The sequence below is a fragment of the Onychomys torridus genome, chromosome 3, assembly GCF_903995425.1.
Source record: "Onychomys torridus chromosome 3, mOncTor1.1, whole genome shotgun sequence".
In the NCBI taxonomy this organism is placed as follows: domain Eukaryota; kingdom Metazoa; phylum Chordata; class Mammalia; order Rodentia; family Cricetidae; genus Onychomys; species Onychomys torridus.
Genome location: NC_050445.1, coordinates 65324333 through 65343502, shown reverse-complemented (window position 1 = coordinate 65343502; position 19170 = coordinate 65324333). Strand labels below are relative to the sequence as shown.

Sequence of the window (19170 nt, the reverse complement as noted above, 5' to 3'; positions counted from 1 at the left end):
ATCTTACTACTGGTGTTTTACTGTAAACTATTTTCTTTATTTCTTTTAAACTGTTTGCAAATGTTTCCCCTTTTTTTTTGGATCTACACTCAATGTGGCAGAAACAATTCTTTTCATACTGTATTAGTTCTTATATTACAATATTTAAATTGTTTTAAACAAATACAAAATTCTGGATGCAAATAAGGACAATCAGGATCTGACTTTAATTCAGGTTTTTGAGCAATTGGTGTTCAAAAACTAGCAGGCGGTTTGTTTCTGAATACCAGGGCTTCAAAATGAAGGCAGTTCTGTAAAGGAAAAAAAATGCCAACAAAACATTAGAACAAAGTTGGTATTAGAAATATACATGCTATTGTAACTCCTAAAAATAATTTACATGAACTATAGTGATCTAAAGACTAATTGATTTTGGCACTTCTAGATTTCTGCCCTGGCAGCACATTTGTACTTTTCTTCTGTCAACGGACCATGTAATTTTGTACTATTTCCATCTTCTTTTCTGGGAAAAATAAACTGAGGAGGCCCATCCTGCACCACGTGCTCTATCTATGTATATCGGTCCTCATCCCTCAGGCCTGCCTTCTTCAGTGGGTTTTTCTGACCCTGTCCTAAGAATAAGGTTGACTTCACTTGCCGTGGTGTACAGTCAGTTCTGCCGGATGATGCCACGGGAAACTGCCAACAAGGGTTTAGGTTCTCCACGCATGAGAGGTGATTACATAGATTGCTGTGCTGAAATCTCAGGTAAAAGATCTATTGGCAGTTGAGCACAGAGCTGGAAAGAAGAAATGCCCTCCAGACCAGGCTGCTCAGCTGTACCTCAGGGTGCAATGTGTGACAGTGAGGGAGGAGGAATGGGGACTGTTTAGAGCAGTGGCTTACACTGTCACAGGATGAAGGGGTTTGGAGATTGGGTTGTACTGCTAAATGGTCAAGAAGATCATTTTCCATGTGTGTAGTGTGTGGCAATCCAGAGACTCTCTTATGGCCTTCATGGGAGAAGCTGTTATGTGGTTCTCTGTCATAAGTGCATTCCTGATCTGTTTTGTGAGTGTGAGAAGAATGTTTGATTATCCATATTCACCAACATACACAGTAGTGGCCATGAAAGAAAGGAATGCGCCATGTCAAGCAGGGAAAGAAAGAGGGTGACAGGCAGCATCCTCCTGGGTTCCCAGCAGTAGAGGTAGCAAGAGCACACTGTGGTGGCGGCAGAACTGGCTGCTGGCTGCTCCACCCTAGATGGTTTCCCCAGCTCTGTCCATTTTTGCTAAGGTGTGTTCAAACACCAGTGTCCCGCCCCCCCCCCAGCACCCTCTCCCTCTCCCCTCCCTGTCCCTCTCCTTCTGTGCCCTTGAGTGTGAGTTGCTGTGGGCCCGCAGGAATATATCATAAGAACTCAGCTGGTTATGGCAAAGTCACTACCTGGAGGAATCAGGGAATTCCTCCAGAGGAAGCCAAATCCCAAGGAGTTTTTGGTGTTATTTGGCTTGTTATATATCAGCTGTTCTGTTATGAAAATCATGTGTGCCTTCATAGTTTTCCCAATTGACTTTTCCCTTAGAAGGGCTAACAGTGTGGACTGATCACTCTCTGGACATACACATTACAGGTATTTGGAGAACAGCCTCAGGAAAGGCTTTCTCTGGAATCAGATATCTCCCTTAGCCACTTTCAAGGACTACAGGAAACACCACCCAGGTGGGCACCCAACTTTCAAGGACTAACAGTGATAGCAGCCCATATACAAGTCTCCTGACTTAAATTCCACAAGGGGACACCACTTAGTTGAGGTGGACATTAAGTAATAGCTTTACACACTTTAGCTCGGACCCTCCCTTCTTATACTGTGACTTCCAGGGCACGGGACAGAGAAGAGAAAAGAATGGAAGAACTAGATGGGTAAGAACTGGAAAGAAACAAACCGAGATGGGAAAGAACTAGATTGGAGGACTAGAAGAGAGTACTAGAGGAACGAGATGGAAGATGAGGAAGAGCCAGATGGGGAAGAACAAGATGAGGAAGAAAAAGATGAGAGAGAAGGAATGGGAAAGGAGCTGATAGGGGAAAGAACTAGATGGATGAGAACCTAGAAGGGGAAGAACTAGATGAAGGAATTAAGATAGAACCTAGAGGTGACAGTAGATAAATATAGAGAGAAATCAGGCAAGAAAGGAGCTAGACATGAGAGCAGAATAGAAGCTGTGTAGAGAGAAAACTATCACAGAATAACAATGTGTATGAACTAAGGAGTTCGTGTACATAGACTCATTTCTTTTCATCAAAGATTAATTATCAGCTGGTTGTAGATTCTTCCTGGACCCTGGGAGGGGACTATCGAGGGGCTGGACCCGTATAGTCCTTGATAGTGAGTATGTGTATGTACACACATGCACATGTATGTGTGAAGATGCCACCTGCCTTTCTCTTTCCCTGCTTGACATGGCACATGATAGGAAATCACAACATGTCCACACAGTTGGGCTTGCCTGGCGGACCGCCTAGTTATTTCCAGTTCAAAATAGCCATTTCCAGGTCAGAACATCTCACGTGACTAGGACTCCGTGGCTTTGCATGCCATGTAATCTACGCGCATGCATGGAGTAGCCACATGCTTCCTGTACGCATGCGCGGCCCACTCTTTGAAAAGCTGGCGCCATTTTGCACAGGTCTCCTCTTCTCACTCACATGTGTGTTTCACACAGGCCTGTCACGTCTGTCACATTCTCTATCCTCTTTTAATAAAAACTCTTCTGTGGTCTTGTCGTGTTCGGGACGTGTTCCTCGCGGGGTAAGAGCGCCAAAATAACTAACAGCACATGCTTTTTCTTTCTTTGTGTGGCCAAAGACGTAGCAGCTAAGTCAAGTCTGCTAACTATAATTACTGAATGGTAATGCCATCTTTAGACCCAAACTGGAATGAGCTGATGACTTCATGATTGTCTACAGTTTGGTAATGGGCTGAAGCTACACAGTGAGAGGCTGGCATGTATTATTTTCTAGTCCTTTACATCTTTCCCTTCGTTGGGCCAGCAAGTTGGCTCACTGTGTAAAGGCACTTGCTTAGAAACCTGACTACCTGAGTTCAATTCTCTGGGACCCACATGGTGGCAGGAGAGAACAGGCTCCTCCTACAAACTGACTTCTGACCTCCACTCAGGCGTTGTCTTAGATTGGGTTGCTATTGCTATGATGAAACACCATGAACAAAAGTAAGTTGGAGAGGAAGGGTTTATTTATTTGGCTTATGCCTCAACTGTAGTCCACTTGTAGGCTACCATTGGAGGAAGTCAGGACAGGAACTCAAACAAGGCGGAGCCTGGAGGCAGGAGTTTGTTCCTCGAGGCTTGTCCAGCCTGCTTCTTTTTTTTTTTTTTTTTTTTTTTTGGTTTTTCAAGACAGGGTTTCTCTGTGTAGCTTTGCGCCTTTCCTGGAACTCACTCTGTAGCCCAGGCTAGCCTCGAACTCACAGAGATCCACCTGGGTCTGCCTCTGCTTTCTTATAGAACCCAGAACCACCAACCCAGAGATGGCACCACCCACCATGGGCTGCCCCCCCAATCAATCACTAATTAAGAAAATGCCCTGCAGCTAGATCTTATGGAGGCATTTTCTCAATTAAGGTTCCCTTCTTTCAGATGACTCTAGCTTGTGCCAACTTGACATAAAACCAGCCAGTACATGGCATGTGTACACTACACACACACACACACACACACACACACACACACACACACACTATATCATTTTAATGAAATTTTCCCCTCATCCACTTGAAGCTTTCAGTATTTGTGACTACCTTTGCATCTGGGAGGCATGGTCCAAACGCCTCCAACAAAAGCCTGTCCTTTCTCACTGCCTTTTCAAAGTCTGCAAAAGAGATCTTGCCATCGTTGTCATGATCCTAGAGAGAAAGGTGATTTCATGATAAATGATAAAAGTTTTTTAATTTTGCCATAGAAAACTAGCTATGTAGACTGCCAAGCAAAACTAGGAGTTCATACGGCTGAAGACATCAACACAAGTCTATGGTCACTGATTTATTATTCTAACCTGAGTCGTCTTTGCTATACACAATTCAGCCCTGTCAACAACGCACACTGGAATTGAGGAATAATGCAAAACATTGGGAGAATTATATTAATTAACCTACTGCCCCTTTCACAATTAAATAAGTATAATGTGGCTCAGATTTTTTGGCACAATTTTATCCTCAAAAGGCTTTATTTGGGAGCTCATCAGGTAGAAATGACAGCCATTAAGGACAAGGCATCTGGAGTTCTCATGGTGACTGTCCAGGCTGCACTAGATTCATGGAATGGAGGCTGCAGGCTCCTGCTAGAATATGAGGGTTGAGAGCCGGGTAAGTAGGGAGGTGTGGGGAGCCTGCAGAGTTCTGTCCTGAATCACAGTAGAAGACGGGTGTAAGTCAGCAGAGTGTTCTGGACAAGGCTTATGAGAGATTACGTATGTTGTGCAGAATCCAGGGCATGGGGACCCTGAGTTACAAATGCCTTAAACTGCTGCTTCAGATTGAGTTGGATGAGATGTCCCTGACTTCATTTTTGTGCATGACTTCAGAATCCAATCTAGAGGAAAATGTGAGTGGCCATCAAAAAGAAATATTCCATAAAAATTTCCTTTCCAGAAAGGAATTTGGGGACATTTTGTCCCTGAAGAAGGCATCTGCACTCAGCCAGAGCAGCAGCTAGTATTTCTACAAGAGCAACTCTGTGTTAGACACTGACCTTCCTGTTCTCTGTTTCCCATCTTTCTCCCGTTTCTGTCTCACTGTCTCTCCCTTTCTGTGTGTCTCTCTGTCTCTCTCTCTGTCTCCCCCCCCCCCCCCGTCTCTCTCTCTCTCTCCCTCTCCCTCTTCCTCTCCCTCTGTCTGTGTCCATCTCTCCTCTCCCTCACCCTCTGTGTGTATGTGAGAGAGACAGAGACCGAGTCTCAGAGTGTGGCCCTGGCTGGTCTTGAACTTGCAATCCTTCAGACATCCAAGTGCTAGATTACAGATGTGCAGCACCAGGCCTAGCTCACTTCTCTGAGCCTCAGTGATATCAGTGAGTTTGCTGGGGCTACCCTGGATCCAAAAACTCTCACTCCAAATAGTTCCGGGTCCTTGTAAAAGAAGAGTGGACATCAGTATTCTTATAATAAGGAGCCACTGCTGTGAGGCTTTATTGCTTGAATTCCACTTCCGTTTTTCATCTACAAAATGGAAGTAGTAGTTCTGAGGATAAAATGAATGAATAGTACAGAGGGCCCTGAAAGGCCTGCTGTGTAGTAAGCACTCGATAAGGGTCAAATATTTTTATTATTATTTTGCTGGAATGAGTGATGAGATCAATTGAAAGAGGGAGATCACGAAGACAAAAAGCACAAATTCTACATCTATTGAATCTAGCCTCCTCCCAAATTAATAAGGTTTTACTGATAGTACTGTTTTAAAATAATTAAATAGCATTTAGTTTACCTACTGCCTCTAATCACTGAACATCCATATGTACTGAGCACCTGATTTCAGCGAGGCACTGTTGTAGGGAGCAGGTAGAGCAGAGAAGGAAGTGAGGACTGCCTGTGCGTGCGTGCGTGCGTGCGTGCGTGCGTGCGTGCGTGCGTGCGTGCGTGCGTGCGTGCGTGCGTGCGTGCGTGCGTGCGTGCGTGCGTGCGTGCGTGCGAAAGTGACTCCTCGCGAGGAAAAGCGGCCGTGCTCCTTCCACAGCCTCGTGCAGCAGCTGCCGCTCGTGTGCAGCGCACGCATGCCCGTGCTTACCATTTTCTTCAGGCTTATCTCCACCAGCTCCCTTACTCCTTCATCATTGTCTTCTTCAGGGGACTGCTGGGAGAGACTGTTCTTCAGCATGTCAAAAATCTTCTCCCGGGAAATATAACCGTCTCCAGTTAAATAATAGACTTCAAAACAGACTTTATAAAGCACAGGAATCAAAAATGGAACCAATAAAATATCATTAGTTAGTTCAGCATAAGATAATTAGTGGTAAATATACAATTACTGATCTGACCCACTATATGGCAGAGGTTTTATAAAAAAGTACTTCTTGTTAAATTTCTTTCCACAGGATTAAATGCCCTGTGGGAGCTAAAAGAAGAGCTCGTAGTTCCTGGATTTGGGGTTTGAAAATGTACCAAGTGCAATAAATGAGGTGGAATTTTTAACTGACTTGTCTGTTTGCTTACATATGTGTATCTACGTGTGTGAGTGTGTGTGTGTGTGAGTGTGTGTGTGTGTGTGTGTGTGTGTGTGTGTGTTCTCTGCAAATAGACTATAAAAATAAAGCACACACTTTACTGCATTCCTGGAAAAGGACTCCCCCACTCCCAGTACATTTAGATAGTGAATGCAGTCATCTCCTTGGGGTTTGCTCATCTGCCTTATCTTTAAGCCTCTCTCTGGAGAGGAACTTCTATGCTGTCAGAGGACCTTCCAGAGGACCTTCGTCACGTCCTGGGAGTGTAGCAGTGAAATAACTTTCCTGGAGTTTATTAATAGTGTAGCTAAATGTTTTGGCAAAAAACAGGAATAAACTTGAGTGTCAGATGAGTTGGGTGGCCGTTCAATTTCTCCAGTCCACAGCCTAACACAAAGTTTGAGAACAAGCCTACTGTAGAAAATAGCGTTCCCCAAATGAGCTCCTAAAATGTGTAAGAAGCATTTTAGGAAGTGGGATTAGAAAAGACACATCGTCTTCAGTGCGGGCTTTTTAATCATGCAGCTCTGTTCAGTGCCACAACTCTGTTCACCAGTGATTAGTGTTCCCACAAGGGTTTGCGTCCATGACACAGCTTCCCACTTCTCAGTGAGACTTGTGTAAGAACCCTGTAAGGTTGGAGGAGTGGAGTGGAGAGGGAGATGGCTTACAGTGCTTGCTTTAAAATGTGAGGCTCTGGATTCAGTCCCCAGCCCAGGCCTGAACCCAAACACTGCAGAGTGGGGACTACACACATGGCCTCATGAAGTAGTGAATATGAAGGGAACTGCAAGAGCACTAAATTACTGAAGGTCAGAGAAGTTTGTTATTCAAAATACTGCGACAAAATGTTAGTGTATCTGTAGTTTAGAGGTTTTTTCTTTTCTTTTTTGTGACAGGGTTTCTCCGTGTAGCTTTGGTGCCTGTCCTGGAACTCACTCTGTAGACCAGGCTGGCCTCAAACTCACAGAGATCCACCTGGCTTTGCTTCCCAAGGGCTGGGATTAAAGGCGTGTGCCACCACCGCCTGGCTTGCTTAGAGATATTTTTATTAGAAAATGTGTGTGTGTGTGTGTGTGTGTGTGTGTGTGTGTGTGTGTGTGTGTCTCGATGTGAGTATATGCCCCGTATGTGCAGGGCCTGCAGAGGCTAGAAGAGGGTATTGAATCTCCTGGAGCTAGACAGATTACAGACAGTTGTGAGCCACCCAGTGTGGGTGCTAGGAATCAAACTTAGGTCCCTGGGAAAACTCCTATTCCCTTTATCCTCCAGGCATCTTTTTCTATGTCCCAAATCAAAATTCAAGTGAAAGAAAAAAGATATGTAGATCTGCTCAACTACAAAGAACTCTGCAGTCTTTTCTTAAAAGCAGTTTGTTTCTCTGAAAACTGGTGTCTAAAATGGTTTTATCCTGTTTCCAGGGGATCCTATCAGCGGGAGTAAAACAGGAAATGGACATCACCCTGGGGTGGGGCTGCAGACCAGTTACTGCTGTGCAGAGCTGTGGCTCAGGACAAGCTTCCCAATGCTCAGCATTCCTTCTATTTAGAACACCCCCATTGGGCTTGAATTGCCTTTGGCCTTCTCACTTTCCTCTCCTCCGTCATGAAGACCAGAGGGATGTTAATGTCTGGGCTTTTGGGTTTGCTGAGCTTCGTCCTCATTCTCTTGTCCTGGAGCGCACTGGCACAGGCACAACCCACATCGAGGCCTTTTGCCTGCTGAGCCCAGACAAGATCAGAAACCTTTGTCAGCTGACCCTTCGTGGCTGTTCTTAACCTGGGCTGTAAGCCCAACACCTACCCTAGTGACAGTTGAGCATGACAGACTCAGTAGAGGCAACGGGTCACAACTGGGCCCCCCAATTCATCTTTTGTTGGTTTTTTTTCTTATTTTTTACTCTTCTGTATGCATGCATGGATTTATGCTCATGGAAGTCAGCAGACAACTTTCAGGAATTGGTTCTCCTACTCTGTACGTTCTGGGATTTTACTCAGGTTGACAGATTTGGTGGCAAGCACCCTCCCCGACGACCTACCTTGCTGGCCCATTATTTCTGTTTGATATGTTATGAGGCATTTTTACAAGGTTGTTTTAGAAACACTGATTTCATTTTTTTGATTATATAAGCAATCACTTGTGAACAAACATTCCCGGATGAAGCTACTTCTACAAATGAGAATTCAAGTAAGTTTGGGGTCTAGAGCCTAACACCCTTGTGGCTATTTGTTAAATCCTTCGGAATGTTTCCACCAGCCCAGAAGCTAAGGAAGTCATCAGTGAGGCCTGTAAGAGGTCCCCTGCCATGCTGTGGCCACCTACCAAATGCTGCCACCAATGCATTTTAAATGGATTTTGATTTATGACTTTGTTGTTTGGCATTATGGAAACTTCACGAAATTGCTGCCACATTGGAATGTGCAATTTGGGTAAAGTGGAGTGTTCCCAGCTGTGGTCCCTCTAGTGAGCTTCAGAATAAACACTCTCTTGTCCCTTTGGGGGTGCCAGCTCTATCAGTGCACCAGCACACCAGACACAATGGATGGGCACACGCTAAGCCAGCGGTTGCTTCTTACATTTCATCTTCTCTTCAAAAGTCCCCCGGAGAAACACCGACAGCCCTTTCACCCACTCTTGCACACTTACATAGTTGTCACTGTCTTTGTCAAATACAAAGAACACTACAAAAAGAAGAAGTGTGTAAGCGTATTGAAATTGTTTTATACCCACTCCCACCGGCGTCAGATAGAAAACCTTTTCTTACAAATCGAGGGGGAACAGTTTGGGTGTTACCTTTTTAAAGAATCAAAATTATTGGGAATGGGGGCTTTGCCCTTTATTTCTAAAGCAGAAGAGTAATTCCACATGATGAGCAATGATGACCTTCATTTGTGCTGTTTGTGTAGTTGCTAGAGCCAAGAAAGCCATGGAGCTGATTAATGGCATAATTCTAATAACCAAATAAAAAGTGGTAAAAACCTGTTGTAGAGTTTCCACAATGTCTCAAACTAAATTACTAATGTTAAACATTTTTAAGTTCTTATGTAGTTATCATTTGATGTGTGTGTGAGTGTGTGTGTGTGTGTGTGTGTGTGTGTGTGTACACGAACATGTACCACGGCCCTTGTGTGTAACAGGTCAAAGCCTTGTGGAACTGACTTCTATTTTAGGTTGGTTCTGGGGATCACAGCTCAGGAAGTCAGACTTGAGCAAGCATCTTTACCCACTGACCTATCTTGCCAGTCCAAATTTTAGTTACCAATGAAACTTTATTATCTATAGAAAAACATTCAAATGTTACTTGTTCTTTGGAGATGAAGTTGTATTGGTGATTTTGTTTGTGGTGAGGTTTTCACAGATATTTGTGTGTGTCATATCTTACCAAAATGTGTAGTTTAATGATTTACTACAGAAATTAACTGGATATACCAATCACTATCCTGTTTTAGACATGTGACTTTGAATATTTCCAATATAACAAGTCACCATCTTTTGTATTCACACATTTCTATGAAGAAACAAAAAGCCAAAAATGATTTACATATTGGTGGCATGGACTTTCATGATTCACATCTGTGGTGCGTACATTCATGGCTAAAAGCCTTCAGTTGTTTATCCTTAAAAAATTCTGCTAGGCTCTGTAGTTCAGTGGTGATGATTTCTCAAAACTTCCCTGCTCTGAGACACAACATTCTGATGGGTTTGTGTTAAAAACCATCCTCACATTCCCTCAGGGTATGTGTTTGCAGCAATTCCTACCAGAATTATTCCTTTCTAGTTTGTCACTGAGAGGAAGTCCAGTCTGTGAAAAGGACACTGACATAGGTTCAGTGTTTGGTTGGCACATTTCGGTTTACCGTGACTCCTTACCCCTGTTCATTAACATGTCATCAGTCATTCCGAATACGTTGTGCAGGATCCCTCGAAATGTGTTGCAGTCCAGCCTGGCATTAACAAGCTTTCCACTGGGTCTCTCCACAAAGCTATAGAAAAGGTGTATGAGACATTCAATTTCACTTTTCTTGACTGTAAAATGAGAAGACACATAAGATGTAGCATTAATCACCGAGTTATTCAATGCAATCACAGCTGTTTAGTTCTTATGATGCCAGATGGGACTCTGATTCCAGACTTAGTGATGTGTAGGCATGTGCAGGTGACTGGTGTGGTCAGGACAGAAACCCGGCATTCGACGTGGGGGTGGGCATAAGACCTAAAGCACCTAGACTGTTTCCATTTCTTTACTGAGATTTATTTATTTTGGTTTTATGTATACATATATGGGTGTCTTCCCGACACATATAAATCTGTACCATGTGTGCAGTACCCTTGAGGCTAGAACAGGGCATCGGATTCTCGGGAGCTGGAGTTGTAGCTGGTTGTGAGCCACCATGGGAACTGAGCCTGGGCCCTCTGCAAGAGCAACAAGTGTTCTTAAACATGGAGACATCTCTCTAGCCCCCATTTCTATTTCTTATCCTAAAGTGGTAACACTTAAAGACTCCTCGGTGCCCTCTCTAGTAACAGCTGAGTGTTGTCGGGGTGATCTCAGATTCTGCAGTCTCTTGAATGTCTGAGAGAACCGAAATGGGGAGTGGCAGCTGGTGGCCACCTCGATTTGTTTTCCTTTTTTTTTTTTTTCTTGATCCTTTCCTCCTGTTTGTGAAGGAAGGTGGGGAGAAATAACTTGCTTTGTAAATACTCAATTTACAACATGTGGGGTTCTATGTGAAGAAGGCAGTAGTTCTTAGGTGATCTTGAGAGTAAGCAATTTCAAAGGTGCCTAATAACATTTATTTTGTGGACCAAATTAAGATCTCTTTCTCCTTAATAGACTGTCATACTATTGCAGAGTGGCTCTGAAATAGGATCCGTCTACGTCTTACGGGACACCCAGGAACCAGGGAGCGGATACAGACTTGACTCCGCCCTCAAGGCTGTTGCAGGCTCGGCAAGAGGTACATGAGGGACTGTGGTGTGGCCCAGTGGTGGAATGCTTGCCTGGCAGGTGTGATCGCCAGCTCCTCTTAAACCAGTTGTGAAGTGTTAGAGAAAGTATTATACATCACAAACCAAAGAAAGGGGCTATGAACTAGGGAAGGTGCTGAGCAATAAAACATTAAAAATGGGGGTGTCACTGGAGTGGGGTCTCTCGAAGGAGCAGGCACCCGGGAGGCAGCTGGAAGACTTGGGGGTTTGCTTTCTGAGAGTAAAGAGGGGTCCATGGGGCATGTTGGCAGTTGTTGTTTTTTGTTTTTTGTTTTGTTTTGTTTTAATCAGAAACATTTATTTTTTTCTGACATATTTTTATTGATTATTTGGAAATTTCACACAATGTACCCCATCAACTTGCTTCCCAGTCCTCCCAAGTCCACCTGCTACCATTATGTCCCCCCAAGAAAGAAAAAGAAAATAATAACCAAGTCCAACATACTCACTGGGGCATGGTCAAACTCCCAGTGGCCAGCCCCTTAAAGAAAGCTGTGTCCTTCCCCTCCCTGCCCCCACCAGAAGCCATTAGCTGTGAAGACTTACACTTCAGCATCCCTGTCATAATTTTTTTTTAATTTTTAAAATATAGACAGTGTTCTTTCTGCAAGTTTGCCTGTACAACAGAAGAAGGAATCAGATCTCCTTATAGATGGTTGTGAGCCACCATGTGGTTGCTGGGAATTGAACTCATGACCTCTGGAAGAGCAATCAGTGCTCTTAACCTCTAATCCATCTCTCCAGCCCCCTCTGCCCCCCATCATAATTTTTAAGGGTTCTCTTTAATGGCTTCTTGTCTAGATGGTTTGTTTTTGGAGGGGGGTTGTCACAGAACCCTTCACTGTCTCTCATTCTCAACTGTGAGTCTGCAGTAATCAGCAACACCACTGCAAAATATGTCCTTGCCCATAAGAGCCGGCAGCAGCCTGGATCGTGAACTTCCACATGGTTTCTGGAGACAGCACGGGCCACAGACGTCCACATGGATTCAGGCAGTACAGACCATGGACCTCTACATGGTGCCTTGTGGCAGCAAGGGATACAGGCGTGAACACAGCCTCCAGTTGCAACATGGACTGCAGACACCACATGGTCCCCGGTGGGAGCACAGATCACGGACCTCACATGCTGGCAGATCTTACAGACAATACAGAACTTACCAAACAATTCTGGCTGATAACCAGACCCATATTTAAGTTTTTACCCACTTTCACAATACATTCTTGCAGTTATTTTTGAATGGAAAATCAGCAATTTGTATTTTGCTACATGATCATAACAACCTGTCCATCATTTATTTATTTATTTATTTATTTATTTATTTATTTATTTATTTATTTATAGACAAGGTCTCACAATGTAACCCAGGCTGGCCTGAAACTCTTGATCTGTTGCCTCAGTTTCCCAAGCCCTGGTGTTACAGGCATGTGCCATTGCCTCCATCGATGTGACTTTGATTTTCATTAGTTTCATTAAAACTAGTGGCTTTTGACTGGTGTGGTGGTGGCACAGGCCCTTTGCCCCAGCCCTCTGGAGACAGAGGCAGGTGGATCTCTGAATTCAAGGCCAGCCTGGGCTACACAGTGGTTTCCAGGCCTGCTACAGCTATACAGTACCACCCTGTCTCAGACAAACAAAACAATGCAGTGAGATTTTTGTGACTGTCTCAGCTAACGGCATCCAGTGAAAACGAGGCCCTATGCTTGGAGGACAGCACCAAGTGTAATGTTGCCATTTTCCCTGACTCAAACCTGAGGGAGTTTCATCCAAACCAACAAAGGGAAGGAAGCTGACAAGGCTCAGGAAGTTGAAGTCTGAGGAAGCTCCCGAAACTTGGGCTTTTAAAGCTCTTCCCGGTTCTGGGAGTGGTAACAAGTGCTGGCGGGGGCTCTCCTGACTCAGCTGCCTGGAAGCTGTGCTCCAGGGATGCGACTTCTTCTTACCTTCTCGGACAGTTCCATGCATGTACATGACGAATTTTAGTCCTCACCTTCTAACTCTCACCCCCCACCCCACACTGGAAACTCCCCCAAGCCCTCTTCCCACTGCATTTTCCCTGTGTAATTAGGTGACTTGCGTGGCCTGTGTGTGGAGGTTGTTTACCTCCAGAGAGTCTGGGCAACTTCCCAGTGCCTCTGCCACTGAGAAAGTGACATCCCTTCCCCCAGCCACCATTAACAGCCAGTAGTCCTCAGGGGGCAGGGGCTCAGGAGCCTTTCCCCTTTCCATGATGAAATGCTGACAGGGCTCAGCCTTGTCGTGTGTGGGTAACCACACCTGTAGTGAGTTCTTAAGTGCGAGAGCAGAGTCATGTCAAGAAGACATCATTTGGAGCACATCTCTCCATCCTCCAGGTCTTTCTTCCTTCTGTCTCCCTCTTCTGCAGTGTTCCTAGACTGGGGGGACATAGATCAGCCATTTGGGGCTGAGCACCCCACCAGCCTTTAGTTCAGCTCTTTGACTAGTCAGCAATCTCTGTGTTAACTGCTGCTGATTGTAATACAGCTTTCTCGATGAGGACCAAGAGCAGCACCAATTCTATGCACACCTGAGTGCTTAGAAAGTGCTTTGAGCATGTCCACTCAGCAGAACGACAGCAGTGGGTTCCCCCTTAGCTACGATGATCTCTAGAGCAGGTCTCAACTGCCATTAGAAAATGGTTACCCCAAACACCCAAGCCACACTGCACGAGTGGACGCATCTTGTCGGTGGTTACTGCAGCTCTTAGCATTCGCGGCTAAGTAAGCTGCTAGCTTTCCTCCCCGGAAGCCTGCAAGCGCACCTCCAGGCACTGCAAAAGCTAGCTGGCAGGAAGGAAGCACCCGGCTATTGCAGCTGGTTTCTCCGAGTCCTGTGACCAAAGTGTGCGGCATCTTCAGCAACAGTCTTAACAGGTGCTGGCAGGAAGATAAGAACAATGGCAGTGGTGTGTAGTTCTGGGGCCTCTCTAATCGACATCTCAGGGAAACACCCCACAGCCGTGCTGAGATCTGTGTTCGATGGTGAGGCTTCTGGGAGGAGCCCTGGGGATGTAGGTCTCTTCAGTCATTCCGCATACTAGGGTGGGCTTTTTGGTTAGACGCCTTTGAGTCACCCATGTTCCTGTAAACAAATGCACTAGCCACCAAGCTAGCCTTGGGTGGAATTGTTTCTTTGGTCTGTTGTGTATATCTACCCTGTCTATACTGTATGTGTCTCCCCAAGAAAAGGTACACATGGACGTGGCAGGATGCAGGTCACCCAGCAGATAAGTGAAGTTTCTGGATTGGGTTAGCTGAGGCAGGCAGACCCACGCTAAATGTGGGCAGTACCATTCCACCAGCAAGGCCCTGACCTAAGTGTGAAAAGTTTGAATTCAGTCCCTCCTCTAAAGACCTACTACACCCAGATGGCAGTGCGTCTCTGATAGTGTAGATCCTTCTTTTATTTTCAAATTTTAAGTTTTATCTCTTGTAGCTCAGGCTTGCCTTGAACTTCATATTATCAAGGATGACCTTGAATTTCTGACCCTCCTGTCTCTACCCCCTTAAGTGTTAGGAATACAGGTGTGAGCGACCACTTCCAGCTTTGGGGTGCTAGGGATTGAACCCCAGGCCATGCCCACATGTAACAGGCACCCTAGGAAACTTTATCCCCACTCTGAAATCTCCTATCATACTTCAAGTAAGAGACACACAGGCGGTCTACTACAGACTGTGAGCCCAGTGTACCACAATGTAGTCACTTTTTTCGCAAATTTAGTGACAACGGGATGTTGATCTGTTATGAGATTAATATTCAGTGTGTTAATTCTATGAGAATGTAGTTTGCACAGCCATGAAGCCAGTAGTTAAAGGTAATTTCCTGCCTCCGTGCGTAGATTAAGACAATTATTTAGAAAAGGGATTAGAATTGTGTCTTTGGTGGTGCGCTACCCAATAGACCTTCCAACATGTTCTCTGTGCTGTTCAATTTGGTAGCCATCATGCATAGGCAGACATTGACTCCTGGAAAAAGGCTAGTGCGATGAAGAAAATGGGATTTAAATATAATCATCTATAGATGGTCATACATAGCTAGTGCCTATCTTTTTGGATAATGCAACTCTAGAAAGTAGTTTAAAATTAATAGACAATTTACACTCAGTGTAGAAAACAAAGCTTTCTAGATTGATCTAAAAAATATGGCAACAGGGGTTGGGGATTTAGCTCAGTGGTAGATTTAGCTCACTGGGTTTGGTCCTCAGCTCCAGAAAATTAAAAAAAAATATGGCAACAGTTATATTGTAAAGAATTTCCTTTGTGAGGTCACTAGCTTTATGAGGGTCCATGAGTCACTTAGTGGTGGCTGCTGACCAAAAGAGGCCTTTGGTCATGATGTCATAAACTCTAAAGGTTCTCTCTAAGAAGTTCTAAACCAGCAGTTCTCAACCTGTGACCTCTTCAGCAAACCTCTATCTCCAAAAATATTTACATTACGATTTGTAACAGTAGCAAAATTAGTTATGAAATAGCAACAAAAGTAATTTTAGGTTGGCAGTCACCACATGAGGAACTATATTAAAGTGTCGTTACATTAGGGAGGTTGAGAACCACTGGACTAAACCAAGGAAAGCCCAAGAAACTTCTGTCATAAGGGCCTAGAACGTTGTACACAAAGAAAAATAAAAACACAAGTTTTCCCAAGAAGCCTAAGGCAAGCCAAAGTGTCCATGCTCATTCTGAGAGCATGGTGCCGAAGGCCACCAGAGCTGCCTGTGATGACCTGCAGGGCAGTCAAGAGAATGATGAAAATCCTTTGTGTGAAGACTCTAAACCTGACCTGTACCAACTCTGTCACTGTCAAAAGCCAGCGAGTGGCTTTAGAAGGCTGACTCTAAGGCCTGGTTCTCTATCTGTGAGCACCTCTCACGTCACTGGATTTGTTTATAATCCAAGTGTAGAACAGGCAACTAGTTAGACCAGGGTAGGACCTTGAAGGCACAGCTATGCTTAACCAGTCAGAGTCAGCACTTTGAGCACAACTGAAAAATCAATGTCAAAACTTTTGAAAAATGAAGAAATGCAGCAATTTGTTTCTCTTTTCAAACTATCTTTGCTGATTAATTATTACAAATTTTTATCTGTGTAACTGCTTTCAAGTAACAAACCGTGGTATTAAACACATGGGTAGCAGACATATCTGAAATAATTTCATTAGGATGAGGAATTTAGATTTTAAATACAGATTTTCCTTTTCAGCATTATTAAATAGGCTCACTTTAAAATGCAGTCATTGGACTAAGGGAGACATCTCAGTTGGTAAAACAGCTGCCGAGGAGGACCTGAGTTTGGGTCCCTAGCATCCATGGAAAGAGCTGGTGCAGCAGTGACTGTTCCCCAGCACTGGAGAAGGATACAAGAGGGTCTCGTCAAACTGGTGAGCTCCAGGTTTAGTTAGGATTATCTTAAAAAACAAACCCTCCAGAAACAAAAGATTAATCAAGACACCAGCATTCATCAACCTCTGCCCCCTCACACACAAGCATACACCTCCTGCATGTATGTGAATGCATGTGTGTGCTGTGGAGACCCACAGAGGTTACCTAGTGAGAACTTACTCAGGGTCCAGGAATCTGAGCTTGCTTTACCCAGCAGGGCTGCATAAGGGGATGAATTGACCATGATGTGGCTACTAAGTGTTTGGAAGGGTCTGCACTTGGCTGTGTGGTGTGCTTTGATCTAGCAAGGGGGAAGTCTTTTGCCCCGCCCACTGGCATGTTATAAAAAGCCCTTTTGAAGAGGCAGAAGGGGCCGTTGTGTATTAACCAAGGTCCTCCTGAAGCTATTCTGTGTTTCTGTCTTTCTCATCTCTGCTTTCTATCTAGTATTTTCGTTTTTAATTTTTTGGTTTTTCAAGACAAGGTTTTCTCTGTATAGTTTTGGCACCTTTCCTGGAACTCACTCTGTAGCCCAGGCTGGCCTCGAACTAACCAAGATCCACCTGTATCTACCTCCCGAGTGCTAGGATTACAGGTGTGTGCCATCATGCCTTGGCCCTATCTGTATTTCCTTATCCCTCTCTCCTCATAGGAAACCTTTAAAAGGTGGGAGCTGGCCTCCCACAGTGTGCCATGTGCATACATCTAAGCAAGCAACAATCAGTATTTACTGTGCTCATTATCGGCTAAATTAATAAAACTTTAAAGGATTATTATCTAGGGATTAAATAAATAATAGTAGGGTGGCAAAGGAGACCCGGAGAAGTGCTTGAGGGATTTGGGTATTTCATAGGCCAGCTTGAATAAGGAAAGCTAAGCCAAGCTTACAAAAACCTTAACGCCATTGTCCATCCACCTTAAGTCCAAAAGAAGATACAAGTGTTCGAGACTGGCTGAAGTTAAATTAACGCCAATGCCTGAAAATGACCACTGGTCAGGATTATTTGTGGTCAAGTCTGAGAAACAAACCCTCAGGCGCGCATCACAATTTTCTGGGCAAGGTTGAACAAAACTGACCTATTAAATTGTTTATTTGTAACACGGGAAGCATCACACCATTACTTCGTTATTGTTCTTGCTGCTGTTGTTCGGGAGACAGGGTCTCACTATGTAGTTCCAGCTAGCCTGAAATTCTCTATGTAGATCAGACTGGCTGTGAGTCCAGAGACCTACCTGCCTCTGCCTCTGGAGTGCTGGGATTAAAGGTGCTCACCAACACGCCTGGCTAAAATTGTATTTAAAAAGGTTGTTGGGTGGTGTGTATGTGGGTACACAAACATACCACAATGTGCGAGTGGAGGTCAGAACAATTTTGTGGAATAAGTTTTTTTCCTCCCACCTTACATGGGTTTCAGCAACCCAGTTCAGGTAGTCTGGCATGTATCTCCAGCATCAAGTTCCTTCACCCATTGGGCCATCTTGCCCTCCCACCCTAAAAATGTTATGACATGTGATCTGTAGCTATAATTGTGTATGTGTACATCCATGTGTGGAGGTCAGAGAACTTTGGGAACTGGTTCTCTTTCCACCATGGTTTCCAGGACTCGAACTCAGGCCTCAGGCTTGCATGGCCAACACTTTAACCCACTGATTCATCTCACTGCCTAAAATCATCTGATGTATTTCTATTAGACCCTAAGTTTTGTGCCAGAAACCATTGGAATTGGTCAAAGTAAATGCTTGTAATCAAAAATTCTTATTGTCAACAGAATAAAATCTATGCTTGCTAGGCAGATTATTCTTCTGCATTTCTGACTTTCTCAAGACACTCTCCCAACATGCCCAGATGTCAGGACACCTGATGGCTTAACTGTTTCTAGGTACCTGGTGAACGGCTCACCTACTTGTAATCTATTGTGTGGAATGCAGGTATAGGACAGCTGTGTTGGTTCTCGGGGCCCCGGGGACTGAACTCAGGTATCCACCTTGGGTGGTAGTGCTCTCTTTGGCCCCTGACCACAACTCCCCCACCTTTTTTGCGATAGGCTCTCAACATGTAGCCCTGGCTGGCCTGGAACTCTTATGTAGACCACGCTTCTGCCTCCTGAGTGCTGAGATTCAAGCTATGGGCCAGCATGTGCGGCTCTTATTTTTCTTTAAATAACCAAACATATCAGAACTGGATTCTTAGTGTACGGTTACAGAGCACTCAGTTGGTGTGCACTGTCTCCTCCCAATCCACCAACCAACATCAGTCTGAGTCACGGTGCAGAGGCAGTGGTGGAGACCTCAGTACTCACAGCTCTTGACAGTTTTACTGATGGACTCCACCAGTTTCTTCAGAGCCCTCTGTTCCATTTGAGAGTGGTCTCAGCACACTGCTTTCCCAAAGAATCTACTTCCAAGCTTGTGTCCCAAGCTGGCACTAACTCTGTAACTCCAAAACAGAATGTGGCCATGGCAACTTCCTAGCAACCAGACAGAATGTTCTCAAGCAGCTGGGAAGATAAACAAGTGGACACTGCCACTCAGTACATATTCAGGGAAGTTGTTATGGTTGTGTAT

At 44.6% G+C, this 19170-nt stretch overlaps 1 protein-coding gene across 1 annotated transcript; it reads right to left on the bottom strand.

Annotated features, from left to right (window-relative positions):
* Positions 1-187: 187 nt before the first annotated feature.
* LOC118580368 (EF-hand calcium-binding domain-containing protein 1-like) lies at positions 188-18963 on the bottom strand. Its single transcript, XM_036182039.1, has 6 exons — positions 18906-18963; positions 10089-10244; positions 8795-8899; positions 5783-5934; positions 3803-3907; positions 188-290 (listed from the first exon to the last, which is right to left on the bottom strand). The coding sequence occupies exons 1-6, from the start codon at positions 18961-18963 to the stop codon at positions 234-236; spliced, it is 633 nt and encodes a 210-aa protein (XP_036037932.1). The 3' UTR covers positions 188-233.
* Between the last annotated feature and the right edge of the window lie 207 nt (positions 18964-19170).

Bases quoted from the DNA above. Each gene is read 5' to 3' on its own strand.
- LOC118580368 (XM_036182039.1), bottom strand. From the start codon at position 18,963: ATGGAACAGAGGGCTCTGAAGAAACTGGTGGAGTCCATCAGTAAAACT. The intron at 8,900-10,088 runs GTAAGGAGTCAC...TTCTTTTTGTAG, and splicing joins TGACATGTTAATGAACAGGG to TGTTCTTTGTATTTGACAAA. The intron at 5,935-8,794 runs GTAAGAAGCAAC...TGCTTTATAAAG, and splicing joins TTTTGAAGAGAAGATGAAAT to TCTGTTTTGAAGTCTATTAT.